We start from the raw sequence: 22,050 nt of genomic DNA on the forward strand, positions 1-22,050 counted from the left end.
CCTCACCACTGGCACCTGGTCAGGACCATCCACTTCACCCTGACAGGCTTCAACAACTTTGCGTATCCAAGGTAAGCGTTTGGAGTCTGAATAACTTCACTCCCAGAAAGCTTCTGGATTACTAAACCTAGGAGAAACGTCTCACCTTCCCCCAGGTGATCTTCAAGATCTGCATAAAACTATTTCTCTGGGATGGGGGGTGTCGTGTTGTCTCCAGAGTGAACATCCTAATAATGGATGTGCTGTGGAAAGGTCACTCTCTGATAGCTGTGTGCAAGAGGGGCTGGGGGGGGGGGCAGGAAGTGATCGAGGCAGTTGCAGTCATCAGAGTGAGAAAGGAGGAGTGCTTTAAAGAAGTATGGGAATGTGGAGGAAGGCCTGGTATGAAGGATGTTAAATAAGTGGGTCTGACCAAACATGGTGATTTGCTAGATGTGACCAGAAGGGAAGACAAAGAAGCTATGGTGGCTCAGTGTTCTGGGCAACTGGGTGGAGGGAACCATGCAGGGATGAACGTTACCCAGTATTATACAAAATAAAGATAAAACAGAACTGCATGTTCACTGTGAATACAGTTCTGTAATATCAGTGTATCTTACGTGAGGAAGAGCTGGAACGTAACAGGCAAAAAAAAAAAAAAAAAAAATCAGTTTTTTATGTCAGGCAATGGCAAAAAAAAAGTGCTTATTTTCTTAACTTCTCTCTCTGAAGTTTTTCCCTAATATTTTCATGCACAAAAGCTTAATTTTACAAATTTTCTCTTTTAAAAGAAACATTTTGCCAATCTGCTCCACACTCCTGAAAGGAATTTTTGCTTTATAGATGGCATTATGGTAGGGATTAGAGAATCTGCGAGGTCATTCTTGCTATTGTTTCTCCAGAAAATAGCCCTTTACATATATCTTGTATATGCTACCTTGCCAAGGTATCACACAAACTTATATCTTTGTTTGAGAATGTCTTTGATGAGCCATTAACTACAAGGAAGAAAGCGTTAGTCAAAAGATAACCCATTGATATTGGCTAATTCCCATCTGAGATGACTGTAATATTGTCAATTATTAACATGGATGACTCGAGAAAAAAAAAGGCAAAGGTGTGAAGAATGCTGCAGCTGCAGGTGTAATACAGCTTATGGGGACTCTTACAATAAACGGAACTATGAAGCACAGCATTTGACACAGCTATTTTATATTTGGGTGAGCATTTTTCTTCATAAATTTTAAACAAATGATCAACTCTCTTCTACACACATTTGTACATTTTATGAAACCATTTTGAACAATTCCTGAAGAGTCAAATGAGCACAGTGATTTAGTTCATTTATAAAATTTTAAGAAATGAAAGCAGTTTCCATTATTATCTAACTTTTACTATGAAATGAAAAGCATGTAGTTCCAAACTTGTATATAACACAATTTGACCAATTCCCTAAAGTCTTTGTTATGGTGAAATTTTACTGAATTTTATTGCACTGAAACCAGTGGATCATTGGAATTGAATTTGTCAGATCATTATAATAATACTATCGGGATAGAATTTTATCTGTATGAACTCTTACAGATTAAATTTGTGTTGATTTATATGAATTCTTCTAATAATATGAGTCATTTTTATTGTTAGTATTGTTTTATAATATTTATGAAATCATGACAATGTGGGCTTCCACCTTCTAATGAAATTTCCCATCTATAACCTAGGAAGATACTAAGCATATGAATTCATATAAACACCATGATTGCTTATATGGGGATTTCTTCTTCCATCTTTCTATTCTCCACCTTATTTACTGGTAAACTTAATGTAAACCAGGAAGAAAAATTATTGCTGTAGACTTATCTCTGAAAAGGTAAAAAAGTTTTTTCCATCTTTGCAGCTTGGGGAGAGAGAAACTCTATAGGTTCATTGAAGTGTAGGAACTTAGAGACTAGTCCCAACTCTAGTTTCTGTAATTACCTACAGATGGACAAATCCACTAATGGTGATTGAGGTCAACTTCTTTCACCAAAAAACAAACCCTGGAGTTCTAATTATAACTTTTCTTGGGAAGGGTCAGATATGCTCCTGTCAGAACTAATAGTCATATCATTTATTCTTTCTCTCGGATGATTACCAGGAGTTTTTTCAGGATTAAAAAATATATTTAGTTACAAAAAAAAAAAAATTTAGAGACTAGTCAGCTGGCTTGACTAGTAGCCGGATGAAGTGTCTAATAGAACCAAACCTCTGCCTCTCTGGCATCACTGGGAAGTACAAGACTCCAAAGAGAAATGTATTTTAAAGTCAATTTACATGGAGTTGCTCAGGTTCTCAGAGGTCACCATGGCTGTGAATTTTTTAACAGGGAGATGATCTACAGCCAAAGTAACATGAGCATTGACCTCCTTTTTTAAAAATTTTATTTATTTATTTATTTATGTTTGGCTGCACTGGGTCTTTGTTGCTGCGTGCGGGCTTTCTCTAGTTGCGGCGAGCGGCGCTACTCTTCGTTGCGGTGTTCGGGCGTCTCATTGCAGTGGCTTGTCTTGTTGTGGAGCATGGGCTCTAGGCACCCGGGCTTCAGTAGTTGTGGCACATGGGCTCAGTAGTTGTGGCTCACGGGCTCTAGAGTACAGGCTCAGTAGTTGTGGCGCACGGGCTTAGTTGCTCCGCGGCATGTGGGATCTTCCTGGACCAGGGCTCGAACCCGTGTCCCCTGCATTGGCAGGCGGATTCTTAACCACTGCGCCACCAGGGAAGCCTGAGCATTGACTTCTTTAGCTTCATTTTTCTCCATAGAAAACAAAGACCTCCTTTTTGTCAGGAGCACCGTTAGTCTCCCAGCTACCACCAGGGTTTGAAATCCGGGAGTCATTTTTGCATCTTCCATTGCTGTCCAGACTAACATTCACCAAGGTCTCTCCATTTATCTTCATCTCCAAGAGTGTCGACTTCCACTGCCTATTAAGTCTCTTATCTCTTCACACCTGCTTCACACCTGCATCACTGCAACATCACTGCTTTTGATCTCTTATCTCTTCAATTAATCCTGCAGGCTGCTGCCAGACGAGTCTCCCTACAACTGGGCTCTATGTCGTGCCCGTTAGGAATCCACAGTTCTCCCATGTTACCATTCCTTTCAAATCCAAATTTTCCATTCTTATATTCAAAGCTCATCCACCTTATCTAGCTAAACTTTTCTCTTATTTCTGTGTCCCAGTCAAGTCCCTTTTGTAGCTTCTTCCCACAGTACCTCTGAGCCTTGTGTTCAGGAACATCCTCTCACTCCTGCCTAATCTGAACCTCATCAGCCTGAGACAATATTATGGCTCCTCTCTCAACCCTATTCTTGAAGTGGGGAGTCCTCAGCTAAGCCAATGGGAAAGCTAAATCTTGTAGACAGATCAACTTCAAAATCCCTCAAGGAAACACTGGGACCCAACTCTCAGATCAGGGAGGGCAGGGAGGAAAAACCAGGGTACAGAGATAAGAGTTGGGAGCCAGGGAGATCAGTGAATGCAGGCTACAGTCAAAGCGGGGGAGATTAGCTGATCTTGAACAGCTGTTTAGAACATCATTTAGAGTTTGATGCTTTGGTTCAGTTCAACAAGTATTTCTTGGGTGCTTTCTTTGCAGGTACAGTACCTGGTGCTGGAGATCTAGCAGTAAACCAGGCAGACATGGTTTATAGAGCATGTTTTCTAAAGGGGAGTCAGTCAAATCATTACAATGAAGTGTTAGGTAACAGGAAATGCATGGTAGAAGGACCTAACCTAAGTTTCACTTTCCTTTGAGATCTAGATCTGGATTTCAAGCTGCCTATGTAACATCTCTACTGAGTTGTTCTTCCTTAAACAAGACATTTGGTTTTGAAAATGTTCAAGACCAAACTCATTATCTCCCCAAATGTCATGCTCTACCAGCGTTTCTTATCTCAGTGATGGGCTTCAGTAAATATGTGATTATGTAAACCAGGAACTTACAATCATCCTCCACACCTCTTTCTCCTTCATTCTTTGTAGCCAATTCATTACCAAATACTGCTAATTTCATCTAAAAATTTCTCAAATCCATTTCCCTTTCTTCATCTCCACTGCCCCCATCCTGACAAAGTTCTCCTTTCTCTCCTAGACTATTTCAGTAACACAGATCCAATCATTCCCTTTCCTATTCAAAATCTTCCAGTGGATTCTCACTGCTTTTACAATAAAGACTAAAATTCGTGACATGTCCCAAAGAGCTTTCAAGGGGTCTGGACCCAACCTGCCTCACTAGGCTCTTCTTGCACTTTTCCCGCCTCATGCTTCCTGCTTTGGCCACACTGATCTTGTTTCTGATCCTTGATGTACCAGCTCCCCTCTCCCCCCACCATCACTACAAGGTTTTGCATATGCAGTTCCCTTTTTCTGCAAAGTTCTTCCCTCTTCTCTTTGTCTAATCAACTCTTACCTTTGCAATATGAACAAGATACCCTTTTCTCACCTATAGTTTCCTCATCAGGAAAGTGGAGACAAGTTCCATCTCCCAGGTAATGAGGGAATAGACAACCAAATGCATAGGGAAACACTAAAAAAGTCTGACTGGTCCACACATGAATAAATATTGTTCTCTTCCCTTCCTCAGTTTCTTTATTTCTGTCCTGAAGCATTACTACTTTTCCTCCTTTTTGTAAACATCCGTAATCATATACCTAGAGGTACTATTTGTTTCTGTCAGGCTCCTTCCCCTCACATTAGCGCATTCTGTTGCGTGCCCATTCTCTGTAATGGATTCGCTCAGGGAAGCACGATAGTGTAGTGGTAAAATTGGCAGATTTTGGAGCCAGAAAGACCAGAATTTTTATCCCAGACTTACCTCTAGCCTGACTCTATTAAAGCCAAATGACCTTGAGAAGGTCAATTAACCTGAGTTTTCTCCTTCCTCATCACTAAGGAAGGAAAAATCTTGGCTCCCACCTCATGAGGTTTCTTCGAGGGTGAAGTGAGGTGACGCAGGTAAGAGTTTTAATAAATATCGACGGCTCCTGCTTTTATAACCGTGGGTGTTTTTCATTTTGTCCTTGTCCTATACTTTGCTGTTTCTTTTTTTTTTTTAAATAAATTTATTTATTTTTGGCTGTGTTGGGTCTTTGTTGCTGTGCGCGGGCTTTCTCTAGTTGCGGAGCAGGGGATCTAGGTGCGCAGGCTTCAGTAGTTGTGGCTCGCGGGCTTAGCGGCTCCGCGGCATGTGGGATCTTCCCGGACCAGGGATCGAACCCGTGTCCCCTGCATTGGCAGGCGGATTCTCAACCACTGCGCCACCAGGGAAGCCCCTTTACTGCTTCTTTATGTGCCTTTTCACAAGTCATCAAGACTCCATCTATCCTGAAGAGGGGGAAACACTTTGCCCCGTTCACAATGTGCCTTCCCATAGCCGTCATTCTTTTAGCTTCTCCCGAGTTCAACCTACTCTCCAAAGTTAACTTTTATTTCACACTACAAGACTAAAAAAAGTTCATTTTACTTCTCATTCCATACCATCCATGTTCTCTTTGGGTTATCTATCTGCTATGACTGTCATGTCTGTGATTTATCATAGCACGGGCAGATAACCTGATGTCACAATATTTCATGCCTGGGTCTTGCTTAAAGTATTCACATTTCTTTTTCATCGGATTCTGAAGACTGTGCTCCAATTTGAGCTCTCTCTTCTTGTGGAAAAAGGGCTTTTTCGCCTTTGAAAATAACTTTCTCCTAATGTTTAAATGGGGGGAGGGGGACAAGGCAAAACTGCTCCTCAGAACAATTCACTGAGTGCTGGTTTGCACATGGTGTGTGAAATGAACTCCGAAGAGTGCAACAGACGAAAGCTTTGGCCTCTAGGACTTCTCAGTGCGCCTCTATCCCTAGACGTGCCTAATGTGATGGCACTTCCGTGAAAAACAAAGCACACCAAGACCGTGGTGTATTTTTGTTATATAAACTTAAAATTTCTCTTTCTGGACACTATTTTAGTGGAAGGAATTATGTCACTCATACTAAAACCATTGCTTTGTTTTTTTTGTTTTTTGTTTTTTAAGGAATTCCTTTATTTTTATTATTTATTTATTTATTTTTGGCTGTGCTGGGTCTTCGTTTCTGTGCTAGGGCTTTCTCCAGTTGTGGCAAGTGGGGGCCACTCTTCATCGCGGTGCGCGGGCCTCTCACTATCGCGGCCTCTCTTGTTGCGGAGCACAGGCTCCAGACGCGCAGGCTCAGTAGCTGTGGCTCACGGGCCTAGTTGCTCCGCGGCATGTGGGATCTTCCCAGACCAGGGCTCGAACCCGTGTCCCCTGCATTGGCAGGCAGATTCTCAACCACTGCGCCACCGGGGAAGCCCCATTGCTTTGTTTTTTTTTAGCCCTTTTGATCTTTTAATCTTATCCTCTCGGCTACCTCCCTTTGCTTTCTTTTCTTCTGCTCCTTGTCTTCTGTTACTTCCTTCCCACTCTTTATCCTGGGTCTGAAACCCAGTAGGCTCCTGGACATTAATAGTGGAGAACTGCTGCTGGTTCCAGGCTTGCCTTACTTTCTGCTCGGCACTGCGAGCCCTGCCTCTTCCTCCCCACCTCCTCCTCCTGCTTATTCTCTTTTTGGATTATTAGTAGCAAAACCCTACTATCAAGAGTTGAGGTGAAGTTATTGACATTTCACAGGGTCCGAGGAGGGGGTGTGTCTGTAGCCCTTAAGCTGATGTCACAATAAGATGCTCAGGCAGATCTTGTTCCAGGCAGGAGTTACATATTCTTCTCGGCTTTTAAAATAATGTCTTGTACTCTAAAGAAGATTATTAGCTAATTGGAGAATAGAGAGACTGCTAAAGACATGTCTAATTCTCCCTTCATTTTCTATTTACCAACTCATTATTTTTGTGATTGTGCATTTTCCACAATTAGTTTCGCTAGTGCAGACTTGGCATGAAAATCAACATGTATTAAGTCATATCCTGGTTAACCGGACAAACATGAATGTGTCGTTCTCTTTGATCACCTTGAACTTCCATTAATGACAGTGAGGTGCTTGAACATCATTAATGACAATCAACAAGTGAAGCAACGATGTTTTTTCATAGATCGATTTCTTAACTATTAATACAAAGGTGTGAGGTTATGGGCGGGTTAAGTTTTGAGTTTCCATCAAATCACTGTAATCTGATCCTAGTCCTCAAATGACTATAACGCCAAAAGTTTTTTGGTGAAATCCAATTCACTGTGAATTCTGATTACATTTCCCATTCCTTTCCAAAAAACAGAAAGGAAATTAAGTTATATTTGATTACATTACAAAAGGCCAACTCGTGTCTGGGCTGTCATTGTCTTGTCAGAAACCTAACGTACATATTGTACAGGGGCAGGCTCTGGGCTACTGGGCTCTGGCATGTGGACAAGCCCTCTTATTTTTTAGCTGAGCAGTTTGTAAGCATCAGCAGAGAGTTCAAAGAACACAAATGTACCTATGCGCTTTCATTATGAACAAAGCAAAATATTTGCTGTTTACATGGAATCAATGAAAATTACGTCCCTTGAAATATAAGTACAATTTGTTTCTTCCTCAGAGCAAGGTTACCAATTTCAATATAAATCAAGTTTCTTAAAGTTTATTCAATGAAGCCAAGTCTGTATGGGTGGGGCAGAGTATACCCATGATCTATTTCAGTAGTTCTCGACCATTTTTGGTTTGTAGATTGCTTTGTTCATGTCACAGACACTAAAAATTTTAATTCTCAAATGCACCATGTATATAAATCCCCTGAGGATTTTGTTAAAACGAAGCTTTTGATCAAGCTACACAGAGATGGGGCCCAAGGTTCTGCAGGTCTCGGGAGGTGCTCATGTCGGTCCATGGACACATGCGAATAGCAGGATAATACAGCATGTGGCCTCCTAACTTTATCTGCCCCAGATGGTCAGGAGAACTAATAGGTAGATGTGAGCTATTTCAATTAAGCACAAACAAGGCAACTTTTTGTTGGGAATAACAAATGGGAATAAAAGGCCCATTACTTTCATTTCATATTAGTTTGTACTGGAATGCAAAATATGGACTTTGTTATTATTTCAAGTTCGAAAAGAGTTCAGGAGGATATTTGCAAATCATCTTAGGACACTCATTTTCCCAATCTTCATTTAAGAAGCGCTTATCTATATCATTAAACCGGTTAGAAAACACTGATGTTTGGGTCTCCTACTCAGAGGTTCTGATTTTCATTGGTCTGGGGTGCAGCCTAGGGTTCCGGACTCTCCAGATGATTCTTCTTTGCAGCCGGAATTGAGAAGCCCCGCTTTAGAAGTTGCAACGCCAGGCATGCATATGGGTGATGTGCTCCCAGCCCCTGGGGAATGCAGAGTGCTTCTTAGAGAGTGAATGAATAATACAAGGAAAAGAATAAAGTGGAGAAAAATAGAGTGAATTCAAGAAAGAGAGAAGAGGAACCATTAGAAAAAGGGCTAAGTGGAGGTCTAAGGGTTGACCGTAGTCCAAGAAGAGCTGGATAGGTAGCTGAACGGAAGCCTCCCAGGTGTCATGGATGAGACAGGTTTCACCCTCTTTGTTATTTGTATTGATATGAAAGTAGCACGGAGGCTGAAGTATGCATGCAAAATGAATGGATAAGGAATGCACGTTTGCAATGACCATTAGACTCAAAACTGTTTTTATTTTTGGAACTGCTTGAAGGAAGCGGGAGAAATACTATTAAACACCTTGCATCTGGGACAACAGTAAAACTTTAAAAGGGCTCACCGTAGCCCAAACCTCCAAAGTGGGTAGGGGACTCCTTTGGTTGGTACAATACAGTTTCTGTGTGGTTGGTGGTTAAGTGTATGTTTTTTTGAGTCATATCTTAGTGCTTGTATCAAAGTAGCACAAAAAATGTAAGTGAGACAAAGTGTCATAGCTGCACACACTGCCAACATTCAGCACCTCACATGGTCTGCCGTGCTCTTGGCAAAGGGACCCCGGACAAACATTACATAACTGGCCGATACAATCCAGTGTGCACCGGGGGCTGAAGATCTATCTCGATGCCTCAGTTTGGATGCGATAAGCATCCTGCTAGAAAGTTAACCCTTGGCTTTTTCACAGGGAACACATATTTATAAGGTTTCAAAAGTCATTGTTTTTGTGAACCAGACACCAAATGCAAGAGACACCTGGTGAACAGTAAATATCTAGACGGTAAGAAACTAAATCTGAACACCTTGATCAGAGAGGCACCACCCAGTCGAGCAAACAAAAGATTCATGGTTTTCGCTTTCTCAAAGGGTTCACTTCTGTGGGTGTTCTGTTTGTGATCTTCTTTCAGCTGATAGCGGCTTTTGGTTACAAACTCTTATCCTTCTATCTTCCGCCTGCCTCACAGCTGTTTAAAGATCCTATTGGCCACTGCTATTATCTCGTTTTTCAATTCAGCCATTAGACCCCATGCCCTCTCACAGACAACCCAACTCCAGAGTGTTTCGCTGCTCTGGCTGGTTCTTTCCTTCAGGAAAAGGCTTGTGCCGCAAAGGGGGACTGATACTGTGATGTCATTACAGAGCTCCTGAAAATGCAGCAGACCCGTCCCCTGCCACAAAGGGGCTCTTGTGGGCTTGTTTATCTCTAGGCTGGTGAGAACCTAGGAAGTCACTTTGTTCGACTGGAATAAAAAGCTTAAAATGGTCTCAAGCACAGATTTGCTTTCATTAAAAAGAAGAAAAAAGATCAAAGGAAGAAAGTAGCATCTCCAGATCTCACGTTCCTCCTTCTCTTGTATCACCTCAGTAAAAGACAGTAAGCAAACTGTGTGTAATTGTTAACCGATGTATTCTTTACAATGATGTTCAACTCGAGTCTGCAATATTTATTTGCCTTTTTTATGCATTTATCTCCCTCATCATTCTAGACCAGAAACCAGTATTTTGTTTGATAGATGAGGACCTCCAGTGTAAGTAAGATGAAAACATATATCACACATGTGGATATTGGAAATCATGCAACATTTCCAATACACTTATACATTCTGACGAGATGCAGATACTGATCAAGAACTCATGGCATAGTGTTGCCAAATAATCACTGTGAACCACTGCTTACAACCCAAGCTCCAAAACATCTAGCTGGTAAGAAAGTTCTTTGTGTGAGGAATAACTAATTTTTATTCATTCAGAGGTTTTAAATCAGAGGAGGGTGGAAACTCCTAATGGAAAAGTTGTGGATTCAGAGTAAGGAACACCAACACCACTGCTGTGTGTGGTGTGTGAATCTGAGGTATGTGTGTGTATATCTGTGGGACTGTTTGTGAATATGTTTGTACGTCTGTGTGTGGCGGTGAGGAACTCCTGGTTAGTAGACCTGCCCAGTATGACTTTAAGAGATGCCATTAGATCTTAGCTTCCTGAATTTAGGACCCCTGGTGTGCATACAGAACTCAAAAAATTAAGCCTTTATTTGACTCAGCAAAATTGCATTACAGGGCAGCTCAGATAATCTAAAAACAGAAGAAACTGAAGATGCCAAGAGGTCTAGATTTTGACTCTCATTTTTCTAGATAAAAGGAGAAAGTATTATTCTTGATTTGAATTCAGGAGCTAAAATACTGTATAGGGGGGGTATAGGACAAGATCCTGGATTTTTGTCCTGTGATACCAACATATACAAGAGGCTTTTCATTGCATGTTTTCTGATTAAGTCTCTGCCCTGAAACCTCAAACCCCAACACTGGTCTCTCTCATACATATTGTTTAATGAGGATGCAAAGAATAGTTGCTCTAATGGAAACTCTCACTGGCAACTTATTTAGGTGCGGTCCCCAGCCAAGGAACTTACTAAAATGGTCATTTGGACATTTCAATGCTCCTTCCCAAACTGATCCTGAGAACATGTTGGAATTTCAACTATACTTACAGTGATTGAAGGCTTCGCAAATTCTGTAGAGCTTCTGTGGGTACCTGTCTTAGGTGATTATTCTGCAGCATACTGCGCATTGAAACAAATAAAAAAAACTGTTAAAGACAGCAATAATTAACAATATCTGGCATAGCAGTGTCAGGCACTGTTCTAGGTGTCAGGGAAACAGCTGAGCATCAGGCACAACCTTGGCCTGTGAGGAGTGACAGATAATTTAAAATTAACAAATGAGTATATAACTTGAGCAAATGATAGGTACTATGAACAGAAAACAAAACATGGATTTGGGATAGAGGGTAACAAGGGGTGCGAATTTTATTCTAAAGGTGGTCAGAGAAGATCTCTCTTAGGAGGTGATATTTGAGTAGAGACCAGAATGATGTCATGGAACAAAACATGGGAACATCTGGAAAGTTACTGAGGAAGACGGAAGAGCAAATGCAAAGGCCCTGAGGCCGGAGCTTGCTTGACTTGTTAAAGGAGGAGCAAAGGGTCATTGTGACTGAGGAGGAGTAACTGAGAGCAAGAGATTGGGAGACAACCTAAGGACATCTCATGAAGGACTTGCAGGCTTTATTTTAAATGTGGTGATAAACTCTTGTTGAAGGGTTTAAGTGGGGGGGAATGATGTGATCTTATTTATGTTTTAAAAGGATCACTGTGATGACAATTAGATTAGACAAAATGGAAATAAGGATAAGAGTAGGAGGATATTAAAGATCTTCCCCCTTCTTGTTCATGATCATATTCTGATATAAATTAATGCTTCTTGTGAACAATTGCACTTTTGCCCACCTAGGTTCAACAGTTCTGATCAGAACATGGGGACTACAGAATGGAGACACCTGGCAACAGTGAAATAAAATATATCATTGCTCGTGGGAAATAGTATGGAAAAATTCCCACTAGATTCCTTATATTTTGCTACCTCATTCATAAATGTTTATAGCGCAATAATTTCACAGCCACTCCCCCCAACCCCCAGCCAGTATTTCATGGTCTATGTAAGCCAGAGACAGGAAACTATTTTAGCAAAGCATTTTTAAAAGACATTTTAAAGAAATATTTCTACTTATTAGGTCACAAATTTATACTTGGATTTTCAGAAACAATTTGCCTGGTTCTCTCATCTCCACAATTGAAGTCTCTTTTCATTAGATGACTACCTGGGATTCAACGCCAGGTATGTCTGACTCCAAAGCTTGATGTACTTTCCACTGCCCCTTGCAGCATTCTCTTGAGGAATAATCGGACAAATTCTCAGGTTGTACGCCTTTCACAGTATGATTAAGAGCCTGCGTTCTCGGATCTGACTACCTCTTCCCTGCCAGTAGCCCCGTGACCTCAGGGAAATCATTCAATCTCTCCACGTCTCAGTGATCAGTAATAATATCCACCCCCAGGGCTTATTGTGATGATCTAATGAGCGAAAGTACATAGAACAATACCTGCTGCCTGGTAAGCATTCAATAGAGGTTGGCCCTTTCTGTATAAATTGATAAGTCTTCTTCTCAAAACTAATGATATAGTGACATTTTAATTAATGAGAGAATAAAATCGGCCAAAAAAAAAAAAATCTCTATGCCAGTGGTTCTCAAACTTTAGGGGTCATCAGAATTCACTGGAAGGCTTGTTAGAACACTGTTTGCTGGGTTCCACCCTCAAAGTTCCTGGTTCAGTAGATCTGGGTAGGGGCCAGAGAATTTGCATTTTTAACAAACTCTCAGGTGATCTTGGTGCTGCTGGGGAAGGCACCACACACTGAGAACCACCCTATGCTCTGCTAAGTATTTCTAAGAATATTTTCACCTGAACTTGAGGCTACATTGAGATTGGAGATAAGGTCTAAGTTTTGAGTCTTGGCAAGCAAACCATTTACCCTTCTTGACCGTTGGTCTTTTATCTGTGTGATGGGAATAGAATAATATCATCTGATTGATAAGTTGTTTGCAGATTACAATATGAAGGCATTTATTATACTTTCATAGATGCAAATATGAGCTCATATCAAATAAGACGTGAAAAATATTTGGAGATCATAAAATTTATGCTCTTCCCACCATGGCTGAGATTCTGTTTTCTAAGGATCATAATTCTGTCACTTGTAATCCAACAGTTTTAAACAAGTAATTTCATTATTTTAAACTTGGATTCAATTAACATTTCATAAATCAAACGTCTCAAAATATATTAGTTCCTTATGAACAAAGTCAAGATTTAGAGAGACTTCACACTTCAATTACTGGTTAGGTAATTGGGAAAATTGTAGCTTGAATGCCGTATTTTGCATAATTTACCTAAATATTAAAAGTTTACGTTTATATGTTATTTTATACCTTTCCAAGCAGTTTTAATATATGATATAATTTTAACTTGACAGAAATGTTTTCAGTCACTCACTGTGTGATAAATTTAAATGATAAGATACAGATAATAGACTTAATTGATGTGTAAACTTTGTAGGTAATATATTACTGGCTCAAAGTGTGTATCGAATTGTCCTCCTATGCTTTGCTAACCAGACAGTGAAACTCTTATAACGTGGTCTTTCTAGAATATTGGAAAACTGGAGTAGAGGATAAGAGATATTTAAATGGCTTTTCTTCATTGAATAGTTGCAAAGTTTCTCAGTAGTTCTATATATCTACCTTCAGAAAATGGAACTTAAACAAGCTTTACTAATGATACCTTTTAAAGCTACCCCTGAGCTACCTCCCAGCAATTTAATTTTCAACCACTTCTACCAGTTAAATACCAAAAATATAATTAAAGAAAATCACTTAAGTCCTGATCTCTCCTTTTTTTTTTTTTTTTTTGGCTGTGTTGGGTCTTCATTGCTGCGCATGGGCTTTCTCTAGTTGCGGCGAGCGGGGGCTACTCTTCATTGTGGTGCGTGGGCTTCTCATTGCGGTGGCTTCTCTTGTTGCGGAGCACAGGCTCTAGGCGTGCAGGCTTCAGTAGTTGTGGCACACGGGCTCAGTAGTTGTGGCTCATGGGCTCTAGAGCACAGGCTCAGTGATTGTGGTGCACAAGCTTAGTTGCTCTGTAGCATGTGGGATCTTCCCAGACCAGGGCTTGAACCCGTGTCCCCTGCATTGGCAGGCAGATTCTTCACCACTGCGCCACCAGGGAAGCCCCTGATCTCTCCTTAAATAAAGAACTTTTAATTACTTTCAAGTGACAAAACAAGAGCAAATTATCTCCATTATAACCTTATAGGTCTCCAGTGAGCTAATTAGAAAATTCTGTTTTTGTTTAAGATATTCCAGTAGGAAACAAAACAATTAAAGGATTTATAGCACTATGGAGTGCAATTAAAACCGAGCATTCACAACATGGTTGCAGATTTCTTTTATAAATAATCCTTTATTCAATGCAGCAAATACAAGCAGAGTGTACCACGAACTGAATATGGGTTAGGCACTTACAACTTCATTTTTATCATTCACATATGGGTGAGAAAAGAAAATGAAACACTATCTCTAGAGGCAAAGGATGACTTCATATTTTCTTAATTTCTTTCCCCGAGGAGCTTTAAAACTAAAATATTCACAATTACATACAGTGTCCCCAAGCTACTTTAACAATACATTTTTTGGTTGTCTTTTTTTTTTTTGGCCACCAGGACTAAATAAGGTCAAGTACAGGTACAGTGAAGCAGGTGAGAGGAAATTATACATTGAAAGAGGACTCTGTAACAATGGCTTGATCCTTAGGTATTTCCTCTGCCTACTTGTCCTGTGTTTAGATATCAAGTAGCTATCCAGGCTCTTTTCTGGGAAGGAGAGAATTTTAGTTGTGACTTTCCTATGGTTAGTTTTATCCAACACCTCCATGTGGCTTTGGTTCTGGCGTTGGTGGCAAGAGGATAAGCCATTCCTCGACTGAATGGCCTACACAAGAAAATGAACCTTAGTTGAGGATAGCCTGGTTCAGAATTCCATGGGACTGGGTATTTTGCAACACTAAGCCAGTAACTAATTTTTCTGAAGGCCAGTATTTACAGGGATAATCATCTTAAATTTTAGTGATCTTCCAGAGCTCACAGTAACAAGATTTCTGATATAAAACAGTCCTCACCAAGGAGGGCTGTTGCTATCTTCATTTCCCATCTTCTAGGACTGGATTACTCTTATCTTTCTCTTCTTTTACCAGATGCCTTTCTTACCCTCCTTATATGATCAGGGTCCCAGATGAATATTACTTGTATATTATCTTTCTCACCATGCTACAATATAGTCAGTTATTTCTTTCTTCCAATGACTTTTGGACTTTATAAAACATTTGAGTCACTTTCCACAATGGTAGGACCAGGCCTGTCTTGTTCAGCATTTTACCTCTAGCACTGTGGTTCTCAACCCTATTGGACCCAATTCTCCCTTTAATACCAAATATTTTGTAATGCTTCATCCATTATATTAAGATAAAATTCATAAAAATGTAGCCATTTACACACATCATTTTAAAGAAAAAAAATCAACATAGTGTACTGCCCTAACTGTATGACAAAGGAGAAATAAAAGTAATTTATAATAAAGGGATATATGTATTATTATATATGTGATGCTCAGATATGACTATCCTAGGAGGTATTTCTATGAAAGAGTCAGATGTTTGCCTCCACTTTTCATGAATAATGAGAAAAGTAACATTATCAGAAGTTATTCTGTGCAAGAACAGGGAAATGAGAGTAGAGGTCTAAATGGATACTAGAATAAGATCTACAGTTAAGACATATAACAGATTATACTTATTTTATGTAATGTTTTATGGGAAAGAAGGAAATAACTTTTATTAAAACAAAGATAACATACCAAGACATATTATAGATGTTGCAGTGGAGAAAATAAGAAAGTGTTACATTCTCACAAATGAGTGTTCCTTATAGATAAGAGTGATGTCAAAATAATTCTCTCTCTTTTACGAGATAGGACTGAAATACCACAGAGAACATCCATCCTATCTCAAAGTTCCATTGCATGCTGAGGTGATCATCTGTTCTCCAGTACTTCAAGAGGCCCTTGGGAGCACATCCTGCCATAGGTAACAGGGAATTGAGGCTAAACTGGAAAAAGAAATAGTCATGATACCACCTGCATAGAAGTTGGGTGGTAGACCCTGCCAGATAGTGGAAGAGTAATATTAAAAATGCAACAGGCTACCCCCAAATAAATAAATCATTATATAGTTATCTCAGCACAGATTTTGTATGATTGTGCTCCCAACATTTTAAAAGACCATATACGAAATATTTATAAAGCAGACTTTGTTAATGAGATTCAATGAGAGCCCTGTGTTTCATGTTTCTCTGCTAATTTAATGATAGTTATTTTTAAGAAGACATTTTACAACTTCACAGTTACATAGCTTTAATTTGTTTTGTGGTTTCTGAGGGAATTCTTCTACTGCACTAATATCATTTTCAAATAAATATGTGGGTAGAAATCACAGGATGCACAATCTGCGTTAACTAGTCAGTGATTTTGAGAGACTATATTTATACCATTTAATTTTTCCTGTACAGATTATTAGGCTTATGCAGAACTTCATGTAAAACCTTTCAGTATGATTACGTATGAAAGTATTATTGATTGAAGTTTGGTGTGGAGGGACAGTCAGAAGTCAAGAGGGATGCAGGGGGATTCTTTATGCTGGGCTGAGCAGCTTATCACAGGACAAGTTACTACATGCCAATCACCTGGAAAACCAAAGATGCCTCCACAAATTTCCGGAACATTCTGTGGCAGGCGTGATGACCATGGTTGAGAAGCATTGCTCTAACACTAAATACTTTCCAAGTATTTGACAATTGGATTTGCTCATTGAATACTAGTCTTTAAGTCAGGAAAATAGAGAGAAGAGTGAATACTACTCCTGGCAGGGCTCTTGCTCCTTTTGAATCCCCCTCACATTGATAATGATCCAGCTGAAGTGCAGTCTGAAAGTGTCGTTTTGTTGCTTACATCTTTTTCTTGGCTTCTCATCATGCTTAGGACATAATAATGACTATGCTTTTTTGACATGACATACAGGATCCCGGTGACCAGGACCTTTTCTCTCTCTCCAGGCTCTTCTCCAGATAATCTCCACCTTCTCCTGAATGCTCAAGTACCACCTGCGTAGGGCTGTCTGTTCATCCCAGGTTCCTCCTGCCTCTGTGTCTCTATGTATAGTGTCCCCTCAGTCGGCTACCTTATGTGGATGGTTGGTTCAAGGTTTGGCTTCTAGGTCAACTCTTTGGAGAAACATCTCTCCTAGGAAGTCGAATTTGAACCATCAGACTGGACAAAGTTCTTCCCAACCTCTGTAGTTCCACAGAATCAGAGTGATCTGTTCATCTGTCTTGGTCACATTATCTTGATCCCACAATCTACCACTAGATTATAAGCTCTTCTAGGGCATGGCCGTACTTATTGATCTTTGTCTTTCCAGCAATAATTTGTTCAATGCCACTTTGAGTGGTGTGTGTGCATACATGTGCACGTGCACACACACACACACACAGTCTAGTTCAGTATATCCAATATACATTTTGTCCAGTGAATTAAAATAATTCATTCCAATATAATTTATTTAACAAGTTTCCAAAATACTTAGTGGTACCTATCTCGACACAGGGAAAACATCTTAGGTGTCTCATCTAAACTTGATTTACGTGATGCATTTTGAATGGTTCCAAATATTTTGCTGGATTCGTGGAAATATAGGCACATTAGAATTGGTGCTACAGCCTAGAATTTCACCACATAATGGATTAACATTAGGATTTGGAAGTATGACAACTTAAAAATATTGCTACCTAATAGTAAAAATAACTCAAGGGTAGGGAGATCAAACCCAATCACCTAAGTAGACCAAGACCAAATAACAGTTCTGCTTTTGAATTTACCTTTTAACAAAATATTAAATTTAAATAAAATTGCTTTTTAAAATAGCCTATGTATCCCTCAGGTCAATGAAATGCAATTTCTATTAAGCAGAAATACATCAAATGCCTTTTTAGAGTTTATAACTTTTATCTCAAAGGAGATAAAATCAGGTTGTTTTCCCTGAGATAAAACTTTCCTGGTATGAATTTCAACTTGTGTTATCTATTTTCTCTACCAAGGTCCCTTTCTTTTCTACAAAGAATAAACTGAAAGAAAATTAAGCAATGGGTACTAGAAGAAGGAGGTATCAGTAATAATGTGTTTTCTGATAGAAAATTAGGAAGTTGGACATTAAATAGTAAGAAAGCCCATTTTTTACAAGTCTCAATGAATTAACATTTCTCAATTAAACAACTACTCATTGTATCTACTATGCACTAGGCTTCTCTACATCTATTCACAAGTGGAACATAAACTTGATTTTTTTTTTTTTACCTGATCCTTATTCAGCGCACCACAAGGAAACAAATTCTGCAAATGGTTTGAGGCTGTGATCTCATTATGTCAGCATAATAGTGATTTATTCACTTGAATCAAAATGACTCAAAAAACTCCCCCCAACTGCATAGCACAAAAGGAAAGGGAAATACGCTTTCACAAGTTTGAGTTGATAAGTTGGTTATTTAGGGGCAAAGTTTTGACATTAAGTTTAGAAAAGGAGAGATGAAGTTTTTTCACCCACAAATCCAGCCAGGTATCACATGTTTCTATGGTATCAAGGAAGGCAGACTGGAATTTAGATGAATTATCCCATGACTCTAAATAGTTTATTGGAGGAACTCAATCTTTACAAGTTAATTAGCATCCACTTGACACTAAAATCAGAATTATAACAAACAATACCCGGTTTACTTACAGAACTTTAAGACTGTAAAGGCCAGCAAATGCTCCCTTGGGAATGTATGTCAAAGCGTTTCCGGCAAGACGTCTGCGGGTTTCAAGGGAGAGGAGAGAGAGTAAGCATAGCTCTCTTCATGTGGAATTCATTTAGTTGTTAAAAATGCAATACAATTATGTGCAGACCACGAATGCCAAAAGCAACTCTAAAGAACCTTGTTTTGTTATATTTTGCAAAAAATTTCTTTAAATCTCTAATCAAAAAGCTGGCAAAAGAAGGGCCTAAGAAGAAATATAATAAATTACCTATTTTACAATAAATCACTTAATAGCTTACACTATGTATATAAAACTCTCTATCCGTTCATCTGTTGATGGACATTTAGGTTGCTTTCATGTCTTGGCTATTGTATATAGTGCTGCAATGAACACTGGGGTGCATGTATCTTTTCGAATTATGGTTTTCTCCGGATATATGCCAAGGAGTAGAATTGCTGGATCATATGGTAGTTCTATTTTTAGTTTTTTATGGAAACTCCATACTGTTCAAAACAGAAACAGACTCACAGACATAGAAAACAAACTTATGGTTACCAAAGGGGAAAGGTGGTGGGGAGGGATAAATGAGGAATTTGGGATTAACACATACACACTACTATGTATAAAATAGATAACCAACACGGATCTACTATATAGCACAGGGAACTCTACTCAATATTCTGTAATAACCTATAGGGGAAAAGAATCTGAAAGAGAATGGATATACGTATATGTATAACTGAATCATTTTGCTGTACACCTGAAACTAACACAACATTGTAAATCAGCTATACTCCAATATTAAAAAAAATTAAAAAAATAAAACTGTCCTTAAAAAATTTTTTTTTTATACAAAAAGTAGGCAAGGGAATAGAGAGGGAGCCATGGGCAGTGGTTGTGAGGGCAATGGGCTATTATTTACAGGTACGACGGTTGATGGTGGGGGAAACCTCTCTGCTGAGAGGGCATTTCAGCAGAGGACTGAGCCATGCAGGGACCTATGTGAAAGGAACAGTGGTACAAAAGGCCTGAGGGGGGAGTGTGCCTGGCGTGGTCCAGAAACTGCAAGAAGACCAACATGGCTGGAGTGGAATGACCAAGGGGAGAGTGACAGCAGGTGAGATTGGAGCAGTGTCCAGAGTCACTCCACACAAGGCTCTGGAGACCATAGTAGGGACTTCGAGCAGGGGAGTGATGTGATCAGTTCTGTGTTTTAAAAGGGTCCTTCTGACAGGACCCTTTTGTTTTTTAAAAAAATTTATTTATCTATTCATTTATTTATTTTTGGCTGCGTTGGGTCTTCACTGCTGTGTGTGGGCTTTCGTTAGTTGCGGTGAGCAGGGGCTACTCTTCGTTGTGGTGCGTGGGCTTCTCATTGCAGTGGCTTCTCTTGTTGCGGAGCACGGGGTCTAGGCATGCTGGCTTCAGTAGTTGTGGCTCGCGGGCTCAGTAGTTGTGGTGCACAAGCTTCGTTGCTCTGCGGCAAGTGGGATCTTCCCGGACCAGGGCTCAAACCTGTGTCCCCTGAGTTGGCAGGCGGATTCTTAACCACTGTGCCACCAGGGAAGTCCCTGACAGGACCCTTTTAAAGGGGTAATAGACTTTGGGGGGCAAAAGTGGAAGCACAGGAGGCGACTGGAGCAGTTCAAACAGGAGCTGCTGTTGTAACAGTTGTGGTGGAGGAGGTAAGTGGTGGAATATGGTGGAGAAGAAGAAAACTCCCACCTGGCAAACCATTTGTGTCAAGGTGAAACATAGGTAGCCAACATTTCATATTTATGGTTATATTCTATATAACCCACATGCATTTGATTAGTTATCCAAAGTACTATACGTAAACTGAAGGACATGGTTTGCATAAGACCGTGCTATAAAAGAGTTGCTTATTGAATTAAGACAGACTCAGACTTGGTTGATGATCACAGGTGGCTTAACTGATCAGACTAAACTGACCAGGAACTGTTATTTCAGCCAAAATGTCCTTAACTATCCTGTTCATAGTCATGACTTCAACAGTACATTTTTTGAGTTCTAGAACCTAGCCTGAAAATGGGGGCTTATCGACTCTTACTGCTGCCATGTGATCGAGTAGCTTGATGGTTTCTGAGTCATTGACTTTGGAAATGAAAAGGAGAAAGTAAAAACATTCTATTTATTTATTTTATTAGTTTAAATTATTGTTAGGGTAAATACCTTTCTGTTACATTTCCTGAATCATAGCTCACTTCACATGAATTGTTTTTCTTTTCTGGTCAAGGACTTTCAGAGCCGCAGACTATTCAGAACTAATCTGTATAACCACTGACCTGTGTTATCAGGGGAATTTGTCTTAAAACAAAGGAATTTATGACGGGCTATTAGTTATTTGTTGTGCTGGTGGAAGATATATCTCATTGTCCAAAACCACAAGTTAAGGAAATCATTGCATCCTTCCCCTCATTTCTTTACCACGTGGGATGGTTTTAGCAGTTAAAAAATTAAATACATATAAACTATAGGGAAAAAAGACTTTTATATAAATGAGTACACAAATAGTGAGAACTGCACACAAACCTTTCCTGTGAAGATTTGAACTAACAAATCTCTGGGCAACTATGTTCCAACTCTTGAGACCCACATACCATTTGGCTGGAAGGTTTTGTTTTTTGTTTTTCTCTCTGTTTCTAAAATTATTTCACAGAAATGTGTCTTTCATCATCTTCATTTCTATAATAAGATACAACTTAATAGGAAAAACTTTTATATCTTTTTATATCATATAAAATTTTTTTTATCCTTAAAGATACTTCTCCATATAGAAGACTCAAATTGTCCTATCATTGTTAGTTTTACTGACTTAACTGCCATAAAAAGTAAAAAAAAAAAAAAAAAAAAAAAATCAGTAAGTTACAGTAGACACATTCCTCTTCAGATAAATCAAATAAGCAGAGGTTTGGGTGTTGTAACAACCAACTAAAATATTTTTGAGAATGTATGTTTCTTTGAATCTCTACAGTAATTTGAATCTCTAAAGGAAACCAAGGGTTTTTTTTGTTTGTTTTTTTGTTTGTTTTTGGTAGCTTCGTTTTGTAAAATGGCGGGATGAGAGCAAAGCACTCAGGTGTGGGCCCTGATTTCTCCTCTCTGGACATTGGTCTGGAGGGAAAGAGGTGAGTGAACAAAATGGGATGAGCACTGAGAGTGGAAGAGGTACTCGACCCTGTTCTCTGATTGGGACCCTCGGGAAGATTACTGTGCAGGGAACCACGGTCCAACATCGCTCCCCTTGGGTGAGTAGTATTTTCAGAGGTAAGTGAAAGTGCCTGGTGAGTTTTAATAGGCTTTCCAGGTCATGTCTTCCAAGAACCCATTTGTCTTTTAAC

At 39.5% G+C, this 22,050-nt stretch overlaps 1 protein-coding gene across 3 annotated transcripts in view; it reads right to left on the reverse strand.

The window, feature by feature from the left end:
- The window catches only part of LGR5 (leucine rich repeat containing G protein-coupled receptor 5), a 123,354-nt gene that overhangs the window by 30,516 nt on the left and 70,788 nt on the right, over nucleotides 1-22,050 (reverse strand). For 2 of the 3 annotated variants that reach the window (XM_007195018.2, XM_007195016.3), the window contains exons 3-4: nucleotides 18,669-18,740; nucleotides 10,881-10,952 (exon numbers count right to left, since the gene is read on the reverse strand). In XM_007195018.2, the coding sequence (XP_007195080.2) occupies nucleotides 10,881-10,952; nucleotides 18,669-18,740 (144 nt within the window). The remainder of the gene's footprint in view (nucleotides 1-10,880; nucleotides 10,953-18,668; nucleotides 18,741-22,050) is intronic. The other variant, XM_007195017.2, reaches the window with a different exon arrangement.

Source organism: Balaenoptera acutorostrata, chromosome 11, assembly GCF_949987535.1.
Source record: "Balaenoptera acutorostrata chromosome 11, mBalAcu1.1, whole genome shotgun sequence".
Lineage (NCBI taxonomy): Eukaryota > Metazoa > Chordata > Mammalia > Artiodactyla > Balaenopteridae > Balaenoptera > Balaenoptera acutorostrata.